This window comes from Cygnus atratus, chromosome 7 (assembly GCF_013377495.2).
Source record: "Cygnus atratus isolate AKBS03 ecotype Queensland, Australia chromosome 7, CAtr_DNAZoo_HiC_assembly, whole genome shotgun sequence".
Classification (NCBI taxonomy): Eukaryota; Metazoa; Chordata; class Aves; order Anseriformes; family Anatidae; genus Cygnus; species Cygnus atratus.
In genome coordinates, this window is record NC_066368.1 from 17,793,605 (window position 1) to 17,815,557 (window position 21,953).

The 21,953-nt window shown below is 42.9% G+C and overlaps 1 protein-coding gene across 1 annotated transcript; it reads right to left on the reverse strand.

Moving 5' to 3' along the window:
• Window positions 1-1,784: 1,784 nt before the first annotated feature.
• Window positions 1,785-20,552, reverse strand: RPP30 (ribonuclease P/MRP subunit p30). The gene is made up of 11 exons (XM_035543511.2): window positions 20,406-20,552; window positions 18,605-18,660; window positions 18,241-18,297; window positions 17,468-17,542; window positions 16,856-16,927; window positions 11,950-12,039; window positions 9,755-9,871; window positions 6,234-6,263; window positions 5,796-5,833; window positions 4,572-4,651; window positions 1,785-2,410 (listed from the first exon to the last, which is right to left on the reverse strand). Exons 1-11 carry the CDS (start codon window positions 20,485-20,487, stop codon window positions 2,304-2,306), a joined length of 804 nt encoding a protein of 267 aa, XP_035399404.1. The 5' UTR covers window positions 20,488-20,552; the 3' UTR covers window positions 1,785-2,303.
• Between the last annotated feature and the right edge of the window lie 1,401 nt (window positions 20,553-21,953).

A 21,953-nucleotide genomic window follows, 5' to 3' on the forward strand; every position in this document is an offset into this window, starting at 1 on the left:
ATCTCTCCCTTAGCTTCAGCAGAGGCAGGACAATCTTAACAGTAGCACCAGCGGAGACATCAATGCCCGATGTCACTGGGACATTACATGCTGCATTCAAAGTCCTAACACCCCATGGAGCAGCCTCCCAGTGAAATATGCCAAGGGCTCCCATGAACATTCACCAGCTGGTGAAGTTGGCTTCTAGCCATCAGACTTTATAGTCTGATCAAAACAAAGTCCTGGGCAACGAAGCATGGTCAGGAGTGGGCAGCAATGAGTATTTATCACTGGAGCATCAATTTCAGAGATGAAGTGAATTTACAGAAACCCCATAGAGGAACAAGGAGAAGAAATGCCTATTCTATCTGCAACCAGCTATCTTAGACAGAAGCTGCAGTTTTAGACAGATGAGACTTCTCTCACACAAGCACTGTAACTTGTCAGTGTCACCTTGCCAGCTGTAGGCTTTATTTGTGAAGATGATTTTTTCCATAAGAACCACGGCATGTCTGCACTTGCTGTCCCTCTCCACAAGCAACTACTTCACTTCTTGTTTCTGCACAATTACCCGGACATTGGGAACATACCTTGCAGGAAACAGAAATGACATCAGTGCTGGCTAACTCTGTTTGTTTATCTTCATAACTTCATAAGCAAATCAATTGTTCAGGCACCAGAGGGGACAGAACAATGCTCCAGGAAACATAGGGGAAAAAATATTTTCAATCAGTTCCTGAAGCATTGTATCTACTTAAAAAGATGCATGCAAAGATGCAGGGAGTATTTTTTTTTTAAGGAAGTCAAGTAACAAGTAGGATATCTTCATCGTTCAAAAGCCTCCTTCCATATGCTAGTCACCAAACAACTCCTCTCATCCTCAAGGCTGATTATTCCCTCACCAAGGCACAATAACGTATAACTCAGAAAGTTGCACTAACAGGCACATTTCCACTGATTATTTGTTTGGCTAGAGCTTCATTTTGGATGCAAGCGCGTAAGTGACAAACCAGTGTATATATTACATCTCAATACCAGTAATAAAACACATCACAAAGTCAACGAGCAAAATAAAGGAAAAAATATTTCATTATTTGTTCAATGAAGCAAAAGCTGTTGTGACTCCCGTCAGCATTTGATGGAACTGTTAGCCTACTGAGAACTTCATTCTCCTTCTGCTTAGTCCGGTTACTGAGAGCTCAGAGATAATCCACTGCAAGATTTCTGCAGTATTTTACATGCTACAGCTTGCACTTCTCAGCTAGTTGTCAGATACAAATAGAGAATTGGAATATTCAGAGTAAAGCTGGCTCAAGTGTATCTTAAGTACAGTATCTTACATATTTTTTTAAATTGATTTAATCAAAAGAAAAACCTTGGAAGAGATCTGAAAAGGCTCCATAGATTACAAATCTGTTATGACTGCTTTTTTGGCAGCCAGATTAGGTTTACTTAAGCAGTAACAGGAAGGAAAACAGAAAGGCAGGAGGCAACAAAATGAACACGCTCGGAGGTAACACTGCCAGACCAGGACATGAAAAAAGGGATATGATGCAGTAACAGTTGTGTGATGTGGAGACTGCTCAGGCCTAGGTGATACAGCTGTTACACTGCAACTGCAGCCTACCACGGTGAGCACACATTAGACGTAACCTTGGGCTCTTCCTTCCATCTGCAGCAACTGTCTCATGTTACTGTTCAGTTTCATGTGCTTTGGGACAGGGATGGCCTGTAGGAGGTGTATCCAACAGGTCAAGTCACGCAGTGCTATCGTAAGACAAATTTAAAGTACCTCCTACCAAGTGAGCGATGTTGGCATCTTCTTTATAGTCGCTGGTCACAAAACAAAGAAGGAAAGCAGATCATTTTTTACTGCACAATTATTCTCTCAGGCCACTGAAGTTAAACTTTACTGACTTAGTACAGAGACATGTTTCAAAACCTGAAAAACTGTAGGAGCTAGACTTTAAAGGCATGCATTCTTGAAAACATTTTTTATTAAAAAAAGAACACATTTGTACAATAGAAAGTTTCTCTATGCTAGAAATGTTCTGTCAAGTTTGCACTGATTCCAGAAGACCTAGAACAGGGTGGAGAGATGCCCTCCTGACCTTTGCCAGAAGCCCAGCAAGAGAATGACCTTCCAGGTGTGTTGAACTACTCATGGTAATCCCATTCCCACAGCCTTCCTCACTTTACACCAGAAGAATAGCTCTCTGGGTTAAAAACTACCAAGTGAGGAACTGAGCTGGCTGGAGGGTGAGGGAAGATTTAGCGCTGGGTAAAGATGGGATGGAGGTTCCTGTTGACAACTGGCTCAGTCCTCAAGCTTGAGTCTTAGCCTTTTTGCAGGCTGGCAGGGTTTCTTCCTCCTCAACCTTGCGAAGCTTCTTCACCGTGTACACCACCCCACAGGCACTCTTCCGAGTTTCTGGAATATACAAGCAGAAGCTGTAGCACCTCATGTAAAATCACTCTACTGCATTTAACACATACTCGCTTCAGGTGTCTGTGCCCAAAAGCGCAATTCAACGTGTCTAACAGCCAGCCAGTCGGCACACACAGCAGAGAAGCAACCTGCATGGGCAGGACCTGGGGATATGCTGGGAAATCTGAGGGTGGGTGCAGAATTACAGCAAGCCTAAGGGAAAACTGAGGTCTGCAGGAGCTGAGGGGGTACACGTGCAAAACCACAGCAAGCCAGGCTTCATCAGTTCCACAGCCAGAGAAGAATGCATTCCTGAATGCAAGTCAAGAAGTATTTCTGAGCAAAACATACCGTTCTTAAAAATAGAATAAACAAACATATTCACATACCCCAGGATTCTTAAACAGACTATGCTGGCACAGCTACGTGGGCAGAGGCTTCTGTGTACACACCAATAAGTGGCTTCATGGTATTCAGTAATATTTTATTTACAGAACCCTCAGCATTACCATAAAATGCTACTATGTGATATTATCAAGCTCCTCATATATTTGCTAAACAACCTAGCGAGCCCAATCCAATTTCAAAACTTCTAGTGGGAGGCTTCCCTGCAAAAATTGAAGATTTGAAGTAGACAAAACTAATTGCAGATACTCTGCTAACAAGCAGAGAGGCTCTGCGAGAACTTTGCCAAAAATATGCTGAATTATTCTGGTCTAGTATTCTTTAGGGGACAGCAAAGTGACTTTTTTTAAAAAAACTTCAAAGAAAGATGAAGGTTTTGAGAAATTCCACATACACTTGACAAAAATTCTTCTAACACACTGTCACTAACTATGGAGATGAGTAGCAGGCTGGACAATCCTGTTCATAGAAACACACTCTTGAGGGGATCAAAGCTATCTGCTGGGAATTACAGCACATTCAAGCTCTACTTCTACTGAAGCAAGATGCAAGCCAAATTCTACTGTATGCTTCCAATTTAGAGCAACTCACGTTACTGAGATGACTGAACCTACCTATCCAACAAATCCTGGCAGAGGCAGATATTAATAGCTACACGGTCACAAAGTTAAATTGCTATCAGAATAAACAACAGGCATAGGAATGGGTTGCCCAGGGAGGTGGTAGAGTCACTGTCCCTGGGGGTGTTTAAGGAAAGGTTGGACCTGGTACTTAGGGACATGGTTTAGTGGGTGATAATCGGTGGTAGGAGAAAGGTTGGACCAAATGATATGAAGGTCTTTTCCAACCTTAATGATTTTATTTAAAAAAAAAAAAAAAATCAAGAAACACTAAGAACCGATGAATAACTACATGAAAGGGAAGGTAGAGAAGGAGGAATGAGGGTCACATTGCAAAGCAAGGGACTAAATTGATTGGAACACAAACTGAGACATTGCTTTGCTGCACTGACACTGAGACACATAATATAACTGGAAACCTTTTGATTCCTTCAGGGAGGGCAAAAGTCAAATTTCTACTTTCTTAGTATTAAAATGATCAAATATAAAAGAAGAAAGCTACTGTGAACTTCTTCTGGTGAGAGCATATGGACGTTTTCTTTCATCAAAACACTTCAAGCCATGGTATACTATATGAAACATTTCCTTCTAAGCAGCAAACACTCAGGACTTTAGATTTGGCCTCAGGTTTGAAGTGGTCCACAACGAAAAGTGAGTCAGAAACAGACCACATAATTAAACATCAGAAAGGAACACCGCACAGAGATTGCTTCTGTAGTCATGCTGCAAGAAGGTAAATGCAAGAAAATTGGGATGCATATGTTTCGAAGCAGTGACATAGCTTCTGCTGCTATCATGGAGATCAGCATTCAACCCCTTCTGAAAGAAGTGACATTTTCACAACGCAGCACAACAGGCAGATCTGTGTTTCGGCTAAATGGGTTATGAGTCTTAATGTGGTTAAGAGAGCACTCCAGTACAGACAGCACTACCATTTTAGCCACTGATTTGCTAGCGTGGCAACAAGGATAAGACAAAACACCCTTGCTGCACACGTTCCTTTTAATGCATTGAACAAGGGAAGTAAAACCCCAAGCTGACTTGCTCTGTAAGGTCTCAGACTCTGGAAAACACGCACTGACACGAACTTAGCTTAACAAATCCAGTATTAAACAAGCTTGCACGTGCTTTTCGCTTACCTCCATGAAGTATGGTGGCTCTGCAGTTGGTAGACACAGCTGCCTTGGCTTCACTTTCTGACAGGCCAAACAGCAAACCTCTGCCACCTTTGTTCAGGATCAAAATGCACAGAAAGGAACAAAAAGAACATGGAAGCCTGGCTGTATGACAGATTTGCTTACTCTACAAATAACTGGGAATTAGCAACGCTGCAACTCAACGTGACATCTTGCAGACGGTTACCCAGAGGCAGAGACCTGAGGAACCCAATTCTCTTGCCTGCAGTTCCCCAGGAGCCCTCCTGGAAGGCTCCTGTCAACATCGCTTTTTCCTGGACAAGCAGCTGTCATTTTGGAATGAAAAGTCTGTCAACATAGGAACATTTTTATATGTTTAAACAAGTAAAAAGCAACCGCCTTGAAAAAAAATCAGCTTTGTGGAAAGGGGATTGTCTGATTCAAAAGCATTATGTTGAAAATTTCCCAGCCACCTTGAACAGGGATGGCACCAAATTAGTTATGTTAATTTGGGTTGAGCCACGCTGCTCTTTATAAGGGGGAAGGAAACGTTACGCGTAAAATCCTTCCAGCCCGCACACCCTCCTACACGGTTCTCACGATTCAGAGCGCACGCCTCCCCTTTGAGGGACAGTCCAGATACACGCCTGGGGGCAGGGAGGAATAAGAATGCATCCAAATTCCTAAAAGGAAGGGAATAAAGATACTCTCCATTAAGAACACAATCCCTTATTTAAGGGTACGTATGAAACTAAGGGCCGAAATATTCAGAACAGAAGTAATCAGTACTCAGATTGGAACTTTTGCTTTCTCAACATAAACAGGATTTTATAGCTTCTTCTGTCAAAGATTTGGCACCTTAGAGATCCTAAGTAGTAATCTCTGGTTTGGTCTATGATGTCCATTGATTTTCATTCCCAAAACTATGATTATGTTTTTTATTCATTTCTCCAATTACACCCAACACAAATATCAATGCATAACACCACACAGAACGTATCTATAGCTGTACTCAGACATTACTATTTACAGTGACTATTCACGCCACTCCGTGACCAAGATCTGTTGCTCCTTCCACACCCACTCAGAGCCCTGATTCATTGAATTAGTCACCAACAAGCATCACTGTGTAAAGTTCAAGGAGTGTAAAGGATGGAAAATTTCAAAACCAATTTGAACTTTCACATGTTAATATTAATGGCTGTCTTTGACTTGGAAAAAGGATACAGATTCGCCACGTCGTAAGGACCTCGTAGTTCCAGAGGCTAGAACAAAACAAAGAAGGTTGGATATGTGCATGCTCTCTCAAACAGGCTGAGAGAGTGTGAGTATGTAGGACAGGGCTATCTGGGGAAGCAGTCAAGTCAGGAAGGTGAAATTAAATGCTACGTAACAGCAAGCTGCTGAAGATGCACTACAAAAATCAAGAAAAGACATTTTGGAAAACAGAGCTCCTATCTGGGAAAAAAACATAGTAGCAAAACCAAGGCAAAAACAAACAAATAAACGTGATTTGTTAGTAAAACATATTGATTGAAAACATACAAGATGGCAATCATATTTAAAATTACATTTTCTTCTGTGTTTAATATATATAATTATTATATTTTCAGATGCAGGTAAATCATCAAATTGTTTCGACTTCAACAAGAAGCCAGGACTTACCCTTTCAGCTGCACTAGATATAACGATGTTCTGAAAAAGAGAACAAATGCTCATCTGTCAGACAGTATCAAGAAATGGAAAATCTGCAAGCAGCAAAGACTTCAGGAGCATTAGCTAAGTTTAGGCTGACAGCCCAATTAATTGCCAAAGTGTCTGATGCCCCCAGATGAAGTGAACTCTAGGCAGGTATGGATATTATTTTGCAGAAATGAATAAACCCTAGCAATCTCCCCAGGCCCTACTGGGCCACAGGGAGAAGCTCTCCCTTGTAGTTATAAACCTCCCACGCAGAGATCTGAGCTGAATAAGCACTGCACCTTTTAGAGGGATAGGCTAAGCAGTATAAAACTTAGTGATGGTATTGAGCAAGCACACGTGAACCTGTACCTCTTGTAGAGGACTGTAAGGGTAAAGAAGAAATGGATAGTTGAACACACCGTGTTATGAAGTGCCCCCTTTATGTATAGTATCTGAAAGAGACAGGGAGCCACGTGTCTTTACTGCCCCTTGAGAGCAGTTGGGCACAGGACACCTGATGAGCATTACGTTGAGGAAGACATGCACGGCCACAAAAATGACACAACTCACACTGAGATATAACACAAATGGACTTAGAAGAGAAGCCCAGGATACCCCAGAAGCAACTTCCAGATTGTGGCTTTAGCCAGTCTGATGCTCCCACACTTCCAGCCTACTCTCCGTGTTACAGTACAACCTAACCCATTCACGTTGGCCTTAATCAAATTCACACGGGCGGAGGAAGCCAGACTGCAGCCAGGCAATGGCAGCCAGTTCATACCATACGCTGACTTTCCTCAACACTTGTACCCCCATGAAAATCACCAGGCAAAAAGATGCCCTCCTCCCTTCTCTCCCTTCTACAGAACAGGTATGTGATGCTCAGGGGCTGGCAGATACACAGCTCAGCTGCCAGCGCTCTTCTAATGCTAAACCTCCACGGATGCTCACCCTGGGGAAGACTGTTTTGCGCAGGTGGAAACTCTGCAGCAGCAAAAAAATTCCTTGCACCTTTTCTTATATCAAATAAAAAGCTTTGGGAATTCCTGCTTGAGTGGGTGGGAATGAGAATTGGTACTGAGGCAGCAAAAGATTTCCCTCTCTGACGTCAGTACCACCAACACATCACACCACCTTCGGTTACAAGGTGGGGCTTTTGATCCCTTCCCCGCACCGCTCTGCTTGTCCTGCTGCCTCCCCAGCAAAAAGAGCAGGGCAGACACTGGAAGGAAACGCTCTGTGCACAGCTGGAACTCAAACCGTAGAAGAGCTGTTTGCATGGAAATGGTTGCACTGCTCACACTGTGCCCAAGGTTTCCTCGTGTGCCAAGGAGCAAAGGATGGGACAGACAACTCTGCCTGAGCATACGGAACGCCAGAAGCAGGAGTAATACATACATCAAAGCGACTTAACAGCGCTCAGCCTAGGACATTTCTTTCTGCACAGTTCACCTTTAAAATGACTGTACTACAGATCCCAAGGGTGCTTTTGAGCTTCAGTGGTGCTGACTGCAAGAGTTCACTGAGGAAATTTAAGTCTGCTGCTCTGAGCTGTAACAACCAATTCCCATCTTCCAGACTCAGAAGAGCTCCCAGAGCAGCTGTGCCATCCTGAACCCAACCCCGCAGGACTGCGGCTCACTGCTGCGTATTGGAGACATGCTCTGGCTGATTCAAAGGCAGCTGGCTTCCAGTTAGGGGATGGGTAAGAAGGGAGAAGGAGACAAGAGTAGACAAGAAAAGTACTGGTAGTGAACGAAAGAGCAGCAGGCAAAGGCAAATCCACGGGAAGAGCTACAGGGAAGAACTCCAAAGTGAAACATTACCTCCTTGCGTAAAGGAGACAGCAGCTATTCTGCGCACTGCTCTGGGTGCAGCAACCACACTCAGTTACCAAAACATGGGAGGCGAAGGAGCGCTGTGAGTCCCTCCCTCGTTCCCTGCACATTTTAACATGTTTTAGGTATTCTGCTCAAGGCCACCTTCCTGACCGGTAAGTTTCTGGAAATTTCTCTGCCCTAATGCAACAGAGGAGAAATAAAAGGTTCCAAAAGCTGCTACAAGCTCAGCAACTGTAGGTTACAGCCTGTGACAATGACATGCCAGACGTCAATGCAAGCAGCCTATGGAGCAGCCTCCCCATATCTCGGTAGAAAAGGGCCTTTACATCACTGACAAACCGCCAGCAAGGGCTAATAACCACCAATACGCAATGTACTGAGCCCAGAGGCAAAAAATGAAGACAAACTAGCAGTCCGTTCCTAGCTCTTCCAGAGGCTAACAACAAATTGTTGTGTCCAGCTCCAGCCAATTTACCTTCCAGGCACAAATGATGTACGAGATTGACAGCTGTGGAAAGAAAGGGCACAGGCACATGGTCCGAACGTCTCACTCGCTCCATCTGTGATGCTAACTCAACTGGTGCTATACAAATCAACAGCCACGTGAGAAACATCTTCAGCCACACAGAGGAAAGAGGAGCACTGGCAAAAAGGAATCCTACAGGAAAGGTTTTTTGTGTGTGTATGAACCTTATATCCAAATGAGTATTCTGTGTGGCTAACTCCCAGAGTTGGGCTTCTGAGGAAAGGCCACGTGAGTACTCGTTATGTTTTGTAGTGTGTTTTCAGGTGTTTGACCCACCCCACTGTCCTACAAAATAGGCCACCAAGGGGAACCACAGTAATTATGAACCCGCTGTTAATTGGCCTTCCAAGCTCTACATCCCCTTTCAGACTAGATCTGCAGGGCTTCTCTGAACTAGCTAAGAGCAGCAAGGGCCTTTTCCGGTAACAGTGGTGGGTGCTACAATCTCTTTTGACTTGTATATGTATCATGATATGCTTCTCTGTTAAAAGCATATAGCCTGAGAGGTCCCACACAGCAGGCAGCTTAGTCTGGTGGCCTGGGAGAAGGTGAGGTATGAAAGCAATGGAGTGCAGGCATCTCAGCTGCAAGGATTACTTCTTCCCTTGGTTTCAGTAGCAGGGAAGAATGCAGTTGATCTGACTGCAGCAAAGCCCTGGCTTACAGCCAGCAAGCTGTTGGTTCTGTTTTGTACACTGGAGGTTTCCTAACAGTTTAACAAAACAAGATTTCAACCTTCTTATTTCTTTCCCCATATTCGACTTACACTCTCCAAAAGACCTTTTGGTCAGTCAGAAATTTGAATTGGCAATTTTAAAAAGATGCATGGATTTCAGCTCTAGTGCAATCCTTAGATCTACTTCTTCCCTTTTGTTCTGGGTATTGCATACCATACTAACAGATAGGTTGTTCTGAAAAAAGAACACAGCAGTTTGACAAGTTAAGAAGAAAGCGTGCAGAGGTGCATGGCTGGAAGTATCTGGAGCCAGAATAGCTGTGTCCTTGTATTAGCAGGCAAAGATTCAGTTAGAGCTTCAAAAACCCCAGCATCGAACTAATTTAAAATGGCTCGGTCTGTACAACTCCAGAAGAATTTGAACTGAATTAATTAGCTTGCTTTCACTTTGAGAGCTTACCTTTCCTTTGCAGATCTGCATCAGGCTGATCGCATTTGAAATTGTGTATCTTCTCATTGTGGAGTCTTTGATGGCAGGCGTGTAAAGAAGTTCAAAGTAAATGCCTCGATCTATTGCCTTCACATGAAAGAAAGTGATCAAAAATCAAAAGGAGAGAAGCAAAACAATCTAACAACCGCTGTCTATTATTGATGCAGCTTATTCTCAGTTTTAACTGTGTTATGAAAAAATGAAGGAGGAATTGTTCCAGCAGGAACACAGCATTGCATGAAATGTGGAGGGGGGGGCGAGGTGGGGAAGTACACCAGGTACGTGTACTTGAATCTTGGGAAGACAGAAAAATGAGGTTTAACAAACAAATACCATTTATTTATTTGTTGTAGTTGGCTTTCCACTGTCACAGAGAGGAGGAGGCAGGTAACCCCTGCTGATTAGAAATGAGTCTGGAAACTTTCAGGACCATCCTGCTCCAGCCTCACTGCCTGCAATAAGGAAGAACGCCGCTTCCCAGAGTAACCACGTCTTGCAAATGAGGAATTTGTCCTTGCATAAAAGCAGCAATGAGGTTCCGTCTCTCCCATCTCACAGGATACTGCAGTATTTGTGACAATTTTAAAAAACAATGGCTCACAGGAGTTTCCAAACAGTGATATTTAGTGCATTTTCAGTTGCTTTAAAATCCTTTGCTGTCTGTCAAAGTAAAGCACCAAAACCCTTGTATTGCTGCTTTCGCAAGCACTGAGAAAGGTTAAGCAACTTCTTGGAGGATACACAGTGAGTTAGTGATAAAGACACCATTCAAAGCTAGTTCATTGGCCTATAATACCTTCGCCTGAAACGTTGCTCTGTGCTTTATACTCAATATTATTAGAAAATGCTGCAATGCTAATACTGTAAGAGAGTCCAGCAATTGAAAACAGATGGAATTAATCCAGGCATAACCTCTGCATGCAAGCAGAGAAGAAGTTATGTACACAAATGTTTTACTGGCCCAACATCTGCAGACAAGAAGAAAAGCCTGAATTTATCAAAATCAAAACAGGTGATGGCAATTCACCAATTTCAAGGTAAACAGACTTTTAACCTCATCCCCACCACTCCAGCTGCCTGACAGTCTGGCATCACAACAACCAAAACTGACTGCCCCAGGATTCACAAAACTAGTCTGACAGACAGACTGCCTTCAAGTCAGGAGTGTGGATGCTGAGAATTAGCTTGTAAGGAAAATATCGGCATATATTGGGCTTCAAGAGCCTCCCAGCTCCACATCTGGGTCAGCTGCTAGAATTTGAGGTGGTATTTTTAAACAGCATTTCACATAACATTTTTTTGTTCCAAGTGGAATATTGGAATTCCCAGCCTGTGGTGAATTCCAAATTGCTACTTTTGTTCTGTTTCAGACAGTTTCAACTAGTTTATTGTTTATTTTTATTCTAGGTCAAAACTTCTCTAGAAGACAGAAGTAGGATTTCTGGCCAGTTCCAGCTTTAAATTTTAAACCACGAAGGACTACATCAGCCAAGAACACCCATGTGGAACAAACCTCAACTCAGAGGGAAAAAACTAATTCACCTAACTGCACGTTCAGATTAAGTTTTCTGGCAAGCCACTTACAGTAGGCAAAATTGCATTAACAAAATATTTGATACATGCTGACAGTTAACTTGTGTCCCACAGCAGGTATTTAGCAATCCCACATTTGGTTTATTTGCCAAGACATTCCTCTAAATATGGATTCAACAGAGCCATCCTCCAAATAACTAAGGCAATATCCTTCTCCCAGATTAACACTGCCATTCACATTCTCCTGTCATTTAAATCGCAGGCTATTTATCTATTCTGATGCAGCTGTATCACTTCTGGTTTGGGAGGTAGGTTCGTCAGCAACACCACCACAACTCACTTGTTAGCATAGCAGTAGCCTTAAGGTTCTGTTTCCACTCCTTGGAAACACCATTTCTGCCTCCATAAGTGGAGGACAAAAAGGAGGAAGTGAAAAAACACATTCTTGTGTATTAAATGCTGCAGTGGAGGCCTTGAAGTGAAGGACATCTAAAACAATACTAAAGATTATGCGAGAAAATAAACAGAACCACTTGGATGGGAATGGCGGGAGGGAAACTGCAGAAACTCAACTCAGGCTGACATTAAATACAGAACTTAGTAACAAGAAAACAATTTAGATGTAAATTTACCATATTCACAGGGGGCCTTCGGAAGTAGAACGGCAGCTTTTCTGTTACATTTATGCATACTAGATCCACATCTAGAGTTGTGCAAGCAATCTATAGCAAAAAAATAGGAACAGATTATTAGATATGCCAAAAAACAAGTAATCAACATTAGGTGCACTGATACTCTCCTTAATTTCTTAATGCAACAAATGTCTCTCCATAGGCAGCTTAGTTTTAAAATGAAGAAGTGCTATGCCTTGTAGATTCGACAATAAACCAGCAGGGCTACTGGTGCAAAGCTTGAGCATTTCAGGCCCAAAAACCAAGCCTTCTCTCACTTACAGAGCTGCTTTTCTAATAAAATAATGACCACCCAAAGGCAAGACTTCCTGCTTTGTTCTTATCCGACTCAGGACATGCAAAAGCAATGCTGGCTTTTGGCAAAAGAACTCGTAGCTAATGAAGGACAATCCCTGCTTACAAAGGGATCAGCACAATTTTAGATAGTGATGGATGCTGCCACATGCCCAGTACTGGGCCCAATCCACGGTGCCTCACCTCCCAGGCTGGGCAGAAAGATACAACCCTTTCTGAAAACCCAGTCTCTGGAGAAGGCTCAGGATGGCACCTGAGGTCGTGGTTTAAAAGCTTAGCTTTGAAACTGCACCACAATTTATACTCTGTATTAACAGTGGGAAGGAACGAACAAAGCGTGGAGAAAGTCCACACTGACACACAGAGAAAATTAAGTGGACATAAAAGGGAGCCCTTCATTTACATATAATCTCATGCACACAAGACTTGTAGGAATTATAATGCCTACCCTGTAAAGGTTATTACACAGAACCAGATTAATGTCTGTAAGTGGCATTGTAACAAAGAAGATAAAGTGTGCTGAAGATGTTCAGAAGGAATTTCCTGCGTGTAGGGGAACACTTTGCATTCAGAAACCTGCCAGCAACTGCTCCAAACACACCTGAGCCAGGTGCCAGCCATTCATCCCTCTTTGTGGCAGCATGAAAGCAGTGGGGCTGCAGGGTGGCTGCACTCTGCTCTAACGCAGGGCTGGCTACAGCTCTGCAACCGCACCTTTTACCAGTTTGTTCACATGAAATTTGGACAGAGATGAGAGCAGAGGCCCAGCTTTAGGAATGCTTCTTAGCTGTTGATAGCACTCCTTTCCAGAGAAGAGACCTGCACCACACATCCAGACAATTCAAGGATCCTGCCAACCACATGGTTTTTGATGTTAAACTGTCTCTACTAGGCCATTCAAGCTAACCTTTATCCGCGTGCCCTGCCTTTTCCAACTCTGTTAAGCATGACACGGGTTGAATCTCCTACAAATGCAAGTCTAAAATGCAAGTTTAGCCCTTCTGTGGCCAGATTTAATCCTTTTCCTATGTGGGGTACAAACTACCATCTAGACAGAGGTGATTTACAGGAACTCATGTCCTAGAGAAGATGTCAGTGAGGCCACAGGAAATTCAGGAAAGAGAGAAAGCCAAAAAACAAAGGAAAGCAAGAATACACACCAGAAGCAGGCAAGTCGCCCCGTGCAATGAGAAAACAAGCCTTCCTAATCAGCTCCAGAAACACTGGAAAACTCTTTTCCATTTTGCAAATTAAGCACAGTGGGAAAGGGAGTGACCCAAATGCCAGGATAACTACAGGATTCCAGTGACAAGAACACATCAGAAAACACCACCGAGGAAAAATAAAATTAAGAGTCATACTTCCCCATGAAGAGGAATACCCGAATGCACAGAAAGTTGGCAAGAAGATTTCCACAAACACTCCAATGTTCAGCCCAGCTTTGGCTCCTGGACAAGTCACACACAGAGGCAGGTTAAGGTTAGCCAGTCCGCTAAAAGGATCTGAAGTGCACAAACCTCACGCAGAAAACACCATGGAGCAACTGCACAGCCCAGTGCCTCCCTGGCCGCACTGCGGGCAAGAGCCCCATCTGCTGGGAAACTGCAGACAGCCAAAAATAAATTTGTCAGTGCTCAGATAGCCTGAAGACAGCCAGGTTTGCTTTGGCAAACATTTTACAAATAAACTTTGAAACCTGGTTTTGCAGTACACCCTCAGACTTATATGAGCACGATTTTGTAGATACTGGCTATTTTCTAGTTACCTGCAAACAGCAGGCAGAACTAACATGAATAAAACAGAAATATTAGAACAAAACATTTTTGAAAAGCAACAGGCCAGACCTTAACACTGGCACAGAGTGGGCATTCCAGTTGCAGCCCAAAACAATCCTCTTCGAGAGCCTTAAAGAAGCACTTTCTACAATTATCTTGGCAAACAGAGCTTCCTCACACCCCTGAGGATACAAATTACTCGTAGAATTTGAGCACATCTTTCAGTACACATCACTGCCCCTCTCAGTCACTGGAAAGCTTCCTTTGCTTGTGACAAGAAGGCACAGACTATTTTTAGGCCATGCTAAAATGAAAGCACATCTCCAATGGTCACGTATGTCTTACAAACACATGAACAATCCTGTTCTGTGGAGAAGAAACTAAGTGCCAAATTGTTGGTGAGAAAGATGATGCTCTTGAGGTAATGCAAAGTTATCAACAGCCAATTAAAAAATATAATTTATGGAGCAAGACCCACCCTATAAAGCTTTATCCTTAACAGTGAAAGATCCGAGCCATAAGAGCCAGAGGTATATATCGAGACTCCATGTGCCAGACACTCCCTGTTGATACCTCTACAAAATTGACAGAGCTCTCCACTCAACGCTTAGAAACCTCGAAGCTTTAAACAAAAGACAAACATACAAACCTGTTCTGAATTTGAACATGTAAGGATGAAGGTCTTTACCTTATGCAGTCTGAAAGAAACATGTTTGGGTTTCTTCCCCAGTTCAAGAGCACTACGATCATGATAGAAATTAAGATGGGCTCATGGACAATCCAGCAATCCTGCTGTCACTGTTACAATTAATGTTTGAATTCTTCTGCTGAAAGATTCTTTAAAGTCCACCTTCTTATATAGCCTCTTGCTTCATACTTTACATTAACAAGTTTTCAAAAAAGGAAATAATTTAGAAAAACCAAACAGAAGAATATCATATTAATGTGATAAAATAGGTTAAAGCTACATCCTAGTCCTGATGAGTACCTATCTGAAAAAACAGACCAAGCTTCATACTGACAATCTCTCTTTGGAAGTAAAATCTGCATTCTTCCAAAGAGATGCACATTTGCTTTTGGTGTTCCAGCACACATCTTCAAACTGCACGTCTGCTTGCTACCTGCCAATGATAACAGAGATAGGTTGCTTCTACCTACCCATCCATTTCAGCATTAATGATACAACATAGGAGCTTGCAATGGGCCAGATGTGTTACTATTTCATTTTTCTGTAATAAAAACGTTTTGACAAAAAGCTGACCTGTTTTCAGATGCTCAATCAAAACACTCACACCTGCTGTTCCCATGTATTTTTAGATTTTTTTAATTAAAGATATGAGAAAGACTGAGATAACTAACACCTATCACCCCACAAGTTGAGCCAATATCATTCTGCTTTGGACAGTGTTTTAAAACTAGTAATTGTTCTGACGGGAAGAGTCTATTCAGGATGGGTAAAATAGAACGATACGATGTTTGGTGCCATTAGTAACAGCTGAAGAATTACTGCACCTAATGGTATTAGGTATCAGCTTGCAACGCTGAGTATCTCCTGCAGTAGTACACCAGAACTGGACCAAAACGATTCATAGTCAAACACACTTGCAACACCTTGCTTTTTTAAGATCACAGAAGTGATAGAGTGATGTTTTTTTTGTGCAAAATATTTGCATTTCTAGTAATTTAAACCACTGTGAAAAAATAGCAGTCTTGGGCTAAGGTTACAAACAAGTCCTAACAAAGGTTTTGAAAATGACTCATATGAACTATTTTCTCTCACTAGCACACTCTGAGCACTTCCACAACCACAAACCCCAGAATCTGTTTGGTAACACTGATACAGCAACACCTTTAAAAACTCCCAAATGTTGTGGAGGCTGTTTTCAGTATAAAGTTCTCTCTGAACTGCCAGGAGAAAAACTGGGTGAGAAAATGACAGTCTGCCCTTTGTGTATTTCCCCAAGGCTGTTCTACTTCTGTACAGCTTCAGTGCTCTTTTTGGCAGGCAAAGTAACAAACATATCATGAAGTCAAAGAAGTGAAGCTTCTCTCACTCAACTTGAACATTCAAAACAAAACCAAAAATCCCAGTCTGGCAATGAAGCAAGGGTTGGTGTGCTTAATCAGCCATACTTACTTCGGGAAATTTTATTTTATCTGTTCTTGAGATGCTACGACAACCAGAACTAGCTGCGTTTTAAAGCAAAAGAAGAGCAAGAGATATTGAGACAAAGTAATAAAAAGAGAAGTTAAAGAAAAAAAAATAAACTACTTGTTTGGAAAAACCTCCAAGAGAAGACGAAAGACTAAAAGAAAGAAGGTAACTCTCAGAACACCACTTGAGTTCTCCTTCCAAATTCTCCACATTTCCTGGCATTTCAGAGACCAGAAACAATTAGTGCTAACAGAAGACAGCAAATGCTTTGGGGGGAATCTGTCAAGAGTCTGGGAAGTTAAACAGTTCAAGAAATAATTTTACTACATGCTGGCAATATTCAAATATATAAATAAATGATGTTTTCTCTCCTCACTCTCAGTATAAGACAGATAAAGGAAACCACGGAGCAAGGGCATTGAAGTCCACTGACCAGGCAGATGTTTCAGACTCCAACAAGTCATGCCAAGGCCCTTTACCCTCCTGCAACTTCTCCCAACCTTTCAGTTTGTCCACTGATCTGGGAGCCGACATTGTTTAATTAGCCCCATGCATGCATTCAAATTAGTCCAAGGCACCGTAAATTGTTGTAGGACTGGCATTAACAATCGATCGTACTTACGTGGAACAGTTTCTCAGTCTTTGGAAATACTGCTATGATGTCATATAACCTTATATTTGAGGACGTTGATCTCTACAAAAGGAGGAAACAATTACTGCTTTGACTTCTGGCAGATGACAAAGCACAGTGACTATGACCAAAGTAATAGTAAGAAAAACCCCTTCCCGTTTTCAAGTACTAAAACAAAGCCAATAGTCATCAAACCGTATAGTTAAGTCTCTACTGCAAGCAATTCTCTGAAGTCATTTTGGGGTTTGTCCCATACACCTAGATAGGCACTTACAGCTTTTCCCTCAATAACATAGTGCTACAAACAGGCACAGGGCTTGCTCACGGTATTCTAGCGTACACACAGAAATCCAGATACCAAAGAAAAGGACCAATAACAGAACTGCTATCCCATACTGACAAACAATCAACAGAATCATATCCAGTTTTCTACGTCAGCATCCCTTCACAATTGCTTTAGCATCTAAAGATGTAACCTGAGAAATCAGTACTGAGTACCCTGTGAAATCCATGAAGCTTTCCCGTACACGATTTCCAAAGCTTCATTCATTCACTGAGAGAAGATAATAAAAATTGGCAAATTGATATACGGAATATACTTACCAAGAGATTACAGTGGGAAGGATCAGAAACAATAAGTGTCAGACGGGTTAAGACTTTAAGTTGTTTAGATGTCCCCTATGAAGGAAAAATAATTCAAGACTTAAAAAGCTCCAAAGCAAAAATTTGTGGTGATTTTCACCCTGTCCACTATAAAAAGAAAATGGTGCCTTGCTCAATTTTTTTGCCTACACTAAAAGTTCTAGAAGTGTGTAGTTAAAATTCCCTAATTTTGTTGTTTTATATTGACATGCTGGATATTATATCTGGCCTTCTGAAAAAATGACTTAGTGTGTTTCTCTGAGGAAGGGATCAACAGAAAAAATGAGTATCATGCAGAAAACTGAGCATGTTTTATTACCACTGCTATGGTTCCCCAAGAAAGCCGCAACTGCGAGCAAAAGCATTTCCTGAATTAATGTACATCAGTGATTCAAAATACAGACTTGGTTCGTTTTATCCAAATCTTGTTGCATCAAAACCAGAAAGAAATTTCCAAAACTCAGGCCTAAATTTCAAGAGTATTCACTGTGAATATTCAACTAGAAGATGATTCAAAATTCACACACTTTTTTTTAAAATAATTTCTAAAATAAAGAATAGACCCTGCTCTAACGTGAGCGTATCATTCTTCCAATGTTGGGAGTTTTAAGAATCAAGCAACGGACAAATTTCTCATTTTTAGTTAACATGTAATACACAGAATCTCACAGATAAACACAAGAAAAAGATTATAACTCAATAATAATTCATAGATGGAATGTAACTAAACATACTTGTACGATAGGTAAAGATGGAAACAACTCTGACGGAGATACTGGCTTGGCAATTTCCTTAAGAGAGAATAAAATAAAGTTATTCACAATATAATGGGTTGTTTAGAACGTAAACAAAAGTTGTGTTTCAATTCTAAAAATAAGTTTACCATCCTAACAAAACTATTTCATATAGGGACAGTTCATGGATCATATTAAAAGTTAACTCCAGGGCAATAACACTGAATTATAAAATGGAAGTTCTGTTACAAATGAAAACGTGTATTTACATCTAAATGAGTATTTTAAAGACAAAGGTACCTAGGGGCATGTAGATTTAACAATAGAAAACACTCTGAGAACAAATAAACCCAACAGAAATTACCTGTTTCTTTTCTTTAAAATCGATGACATGATTAAGAGCAACTGCAGAATATCCCACTAAAAAAAAAAAAAACAAACACATCATAAGACTGTTTTTTCTGGTAAACTAATGGAAACAAAGCCAAACAGAAACCTGTCAAAAACTCATTACTTATATATCTCAAAATTAATAATTATGTACATATATACCTTTCACGTTGATTTTTTTTTCTCTGAAGATTAATTCACCAAAGAAGCATCTTAAAGTACAAAAATTTATTTTAATACACCCCAGTCGTGACTACACTCACTCGATGGCAGAGCTTTATGAACACAAATGATTGCTTGAGCACAGTTCGTTGGCATGGCCAGCACCGGAGCACATACAGGAGATGAACAGTTAAGTGTTACGCTGGGCTTGCAAGTGAATTGGACAGGCAAAGAATCACTAGGAAAATACATTCTAGATGAAGCTACTGTAAGGTCAGGAAGAAACTGGTTGAAAATTAACAGCAGATATCAGTGACTCCTTGTCAAGCTGGGGGTCCAAACATTTTGCCCTAGCTTGGTCCTATTAATGACTTTCTTTAGGAAAAATGGTTAACGACATTCAGGATACTTGTTAAAACTGCAGACAACACAAAGGTATGAAAGGTAGAGTTATATTAGAAAGCAAAGTTAGAAATCAAAACAATGTTGACAAACTGACAAAAACTTCTCATTCAACAGGGATTAGAGAAAGATTGTACATTTGACAAAGACAAATCACCCACAAACACTACAGGAAGCAACCTGTTGTAAAACAATTCTGCAGGAAAAAAAAAAAAAAGACCTAGGGTCTTAAGAAATTACAAGTGGAAAATGAGTCCCCAAGTTGGGGAAAAAAATATACATACAATGGGATAAACAGGCAGAGATACAGACTGCAAGACACAGCACCATTTTTCCATGGTGCTCAGCACTGAGAAGACCTCAGTCTCGGCCACTTCACTTGCAGAAAACTGCAGGTCAAGCAGAGCAGTGGGAGGAGCAACGAGAATGAATGGAATATGAAAATGCAGACATGTGAGGAAACTCTGAATGGAGGTTTAGGCCAAAAGAAGGGAAAACTAAGGACAGAGATTCCTGCTGCACTTACACAAACCTTGTTGCAGCTTATATTCTGCTGCTCTCCTGGCCAGGACCAGCCCCCCTTAGGGCAGACCCACAGGCTGTGCACCAGGAGCCCAAGCCATGCTGGGGCACGGATGCCTCAGGCAGCTTTTCTCCTGCTCCATCACAGGGCTGACCTAGGAACTGCCAGGTGTGAGGCATGGGAAGCACGGCTGCGGACACAGGCTGGCGGAAGGAGGAAGACTGCACTTTTCAACAGCAGCAGACTAGAAGATACATTGTGAGCAGAAACATACTCACGTTTGAACAAATACAAGGATGACATAAAGGAAAAGGCTGCCTTTAAGGGGCCAAGACACGAAGAAACTATATAAACCACGCTGAGCAAGACCAGTAACTCTGGAACAAGCTGCCTACAAGGCTGTGGAGCAACTGGGGGCCCTAAAATCCTTGCAGGACAGTGATGCATCAGGCACAGCAGACACTGCCCGGCCTCCCAAGCGCAGGGAAAGCCCTGTGCACGGTGCCTTCAGCTCCCCTCCAGCCCAGCTCTGCCAGGATTCACACTTCTGCTGCTAACACCAACCCAGCACAGCAGGGAGAGGCCGGCATCCTCCACCCCCGGCCGGCCCGAACCGCCGCCTGCCCCGGCCCCTCCAGCCCGGCTCGGCCCGGCGCAGGGCCGGCCGCTGCCCCGCTCCCGGACTCACGGCGAGCCGCAGCCTCCAGCAGGCTCTGCAGCCCCTTCTTGTCCGGGCCCTGCGGCACGTTCAGGTCGGCGAACCCGGCCATGCTGCGCGCAGCACCGCCCCGCCCGGCCCGGGGCACCCTGGGGCTTGTAGTCCCGCCCTGGTGGCCGGGCGGGGAGCTGTGGAGGAGGCCCCATGGCGGGCGGGGCAGGCCCCAGCCCCACAGCCAGGGCAGAGGAGGGGAGGAGACATGGCCCCGTGGCCCCTCTGCAACGTTCCGGGGGCTGGGAGCAGGAGCAGCCGAGGTCGCTCGGGCCCAGCGCCCTCAGGGGCTGGTGTTGCGCCCACCAGGTGGAGCCGCGGTCCTGCTCGACTGAAGCATCACCGACCCAAATTCATGGGGCCTCAGCCGAGCACTGCTTATTTGTATAAGGAAAAGAGTCCTTTCTAGTTATTTAAAGGCCTTCTTTTTCCCATGTTAAAAAATTATGAAATAGACCCAGGCTGCCGTGCAAGAGATATTCCCCAAAGTGCCAAAGCACTCAGGAATTACAATAGACCACAGAACATGCACATATCGACTATGTAGCGCTGTTGCAAAACCCACAAATCTCATTTTGCTGCTGATAATCAACACAGCGTATGTGAAATATGGGTGGTAACTACCACTTTTTTGGTTTGTTTGTGTGGGGGACTTACAGCAGCTGCTGAAGACAGCAAGTCTGCAATTTGTTGCCAGTTTTGAGGTAGTATTGCAGGACCTTGCAAATCCTTTGCTTCCTCTTTCTTCAGACTGGGCTAATTCATGAAGAAAAGTCTGTGGGGTATCTGGAACTCTGAACACTTAACCAGGCAAAACTGCTTCTCACTGGGGCCAAGGTGGCAGTGCTGACTGCTCCTGGGTATGTTGCCGTGCCTTGGTAGAGCTTGGACCCATTATGCCTTGAGATTTGTGACTCGTTTGTGCCAAAGAGATCATCATAGAATCATTAAGGTTGGAAAAGACCTCCAAGATCATCTGGTCCAACCATCACCCTACCACCAATGTCACCCACTAAACCATGTCCCTAAGCACCACGTCCAACCTTTCCTTGAACATCCCCAGGGACGCTGATGCCACCACTTCCCTGGGCAACCCGTTCCAATGGCTGACTAATCTTTCTGAGAAGAAATGTCTCCTAATTTCCAACCTAAATCTCCCCTAGTGCAGCTTGAGGCCATTCCCTCTAGTCCTATCACTAGTCCTATCACTGCAAGAAGAGGCCGACCCCCAGCTCCCCACAGCTTCCATTCAGGTAGCTGTAGAGAGCAATTAGGTTTCCCCTGAGCCTCCTCTTCTCCAGACTAAATGACCCCAGTTCCCTCAGCCGCTCCTCACAGGACTTGTGCTCCAGGCCCTTGTCCTGGTTTCAGTTAGGACAGAGTTAATTTTCCTCCTAGTAGCTGGCAGGGTGCTATGTTTTGGATTAGAATGAGAAGAGCGCTGATAACATGCTGATGTTTTAATTGTTGTAGAACAGTGCTTACACCAAGCCAAGGACTTTTCAGCTTCTCGCTTTGTCCTGCTAG

Excerpts from the sequence above, each read along its gene's own strand:
- RPP30 (XM_035543511.2), bottom strand. The coding sequence starts at position 20,487 with ATGGCCGGGTTCGCCGACCTGAACGTGCCGCAGGGCCCGGACAAGAAG. Across the intron at positions 16,928-17,467 it reads CTTCCCACTGTAATCTCTTG|AGATCAACGTCCTCAAATAT; the intron begins GTAAGTATATTC and ends CTCCTTTTGTAG. Across the intron at positions 12,040-16,855 it reads AGACTGAGAAACTGTTCCAC|ATTGCTTGCACAACTCTAGA; the intron begins GTAAGTACGATC and ends TTTTTGCTATAG.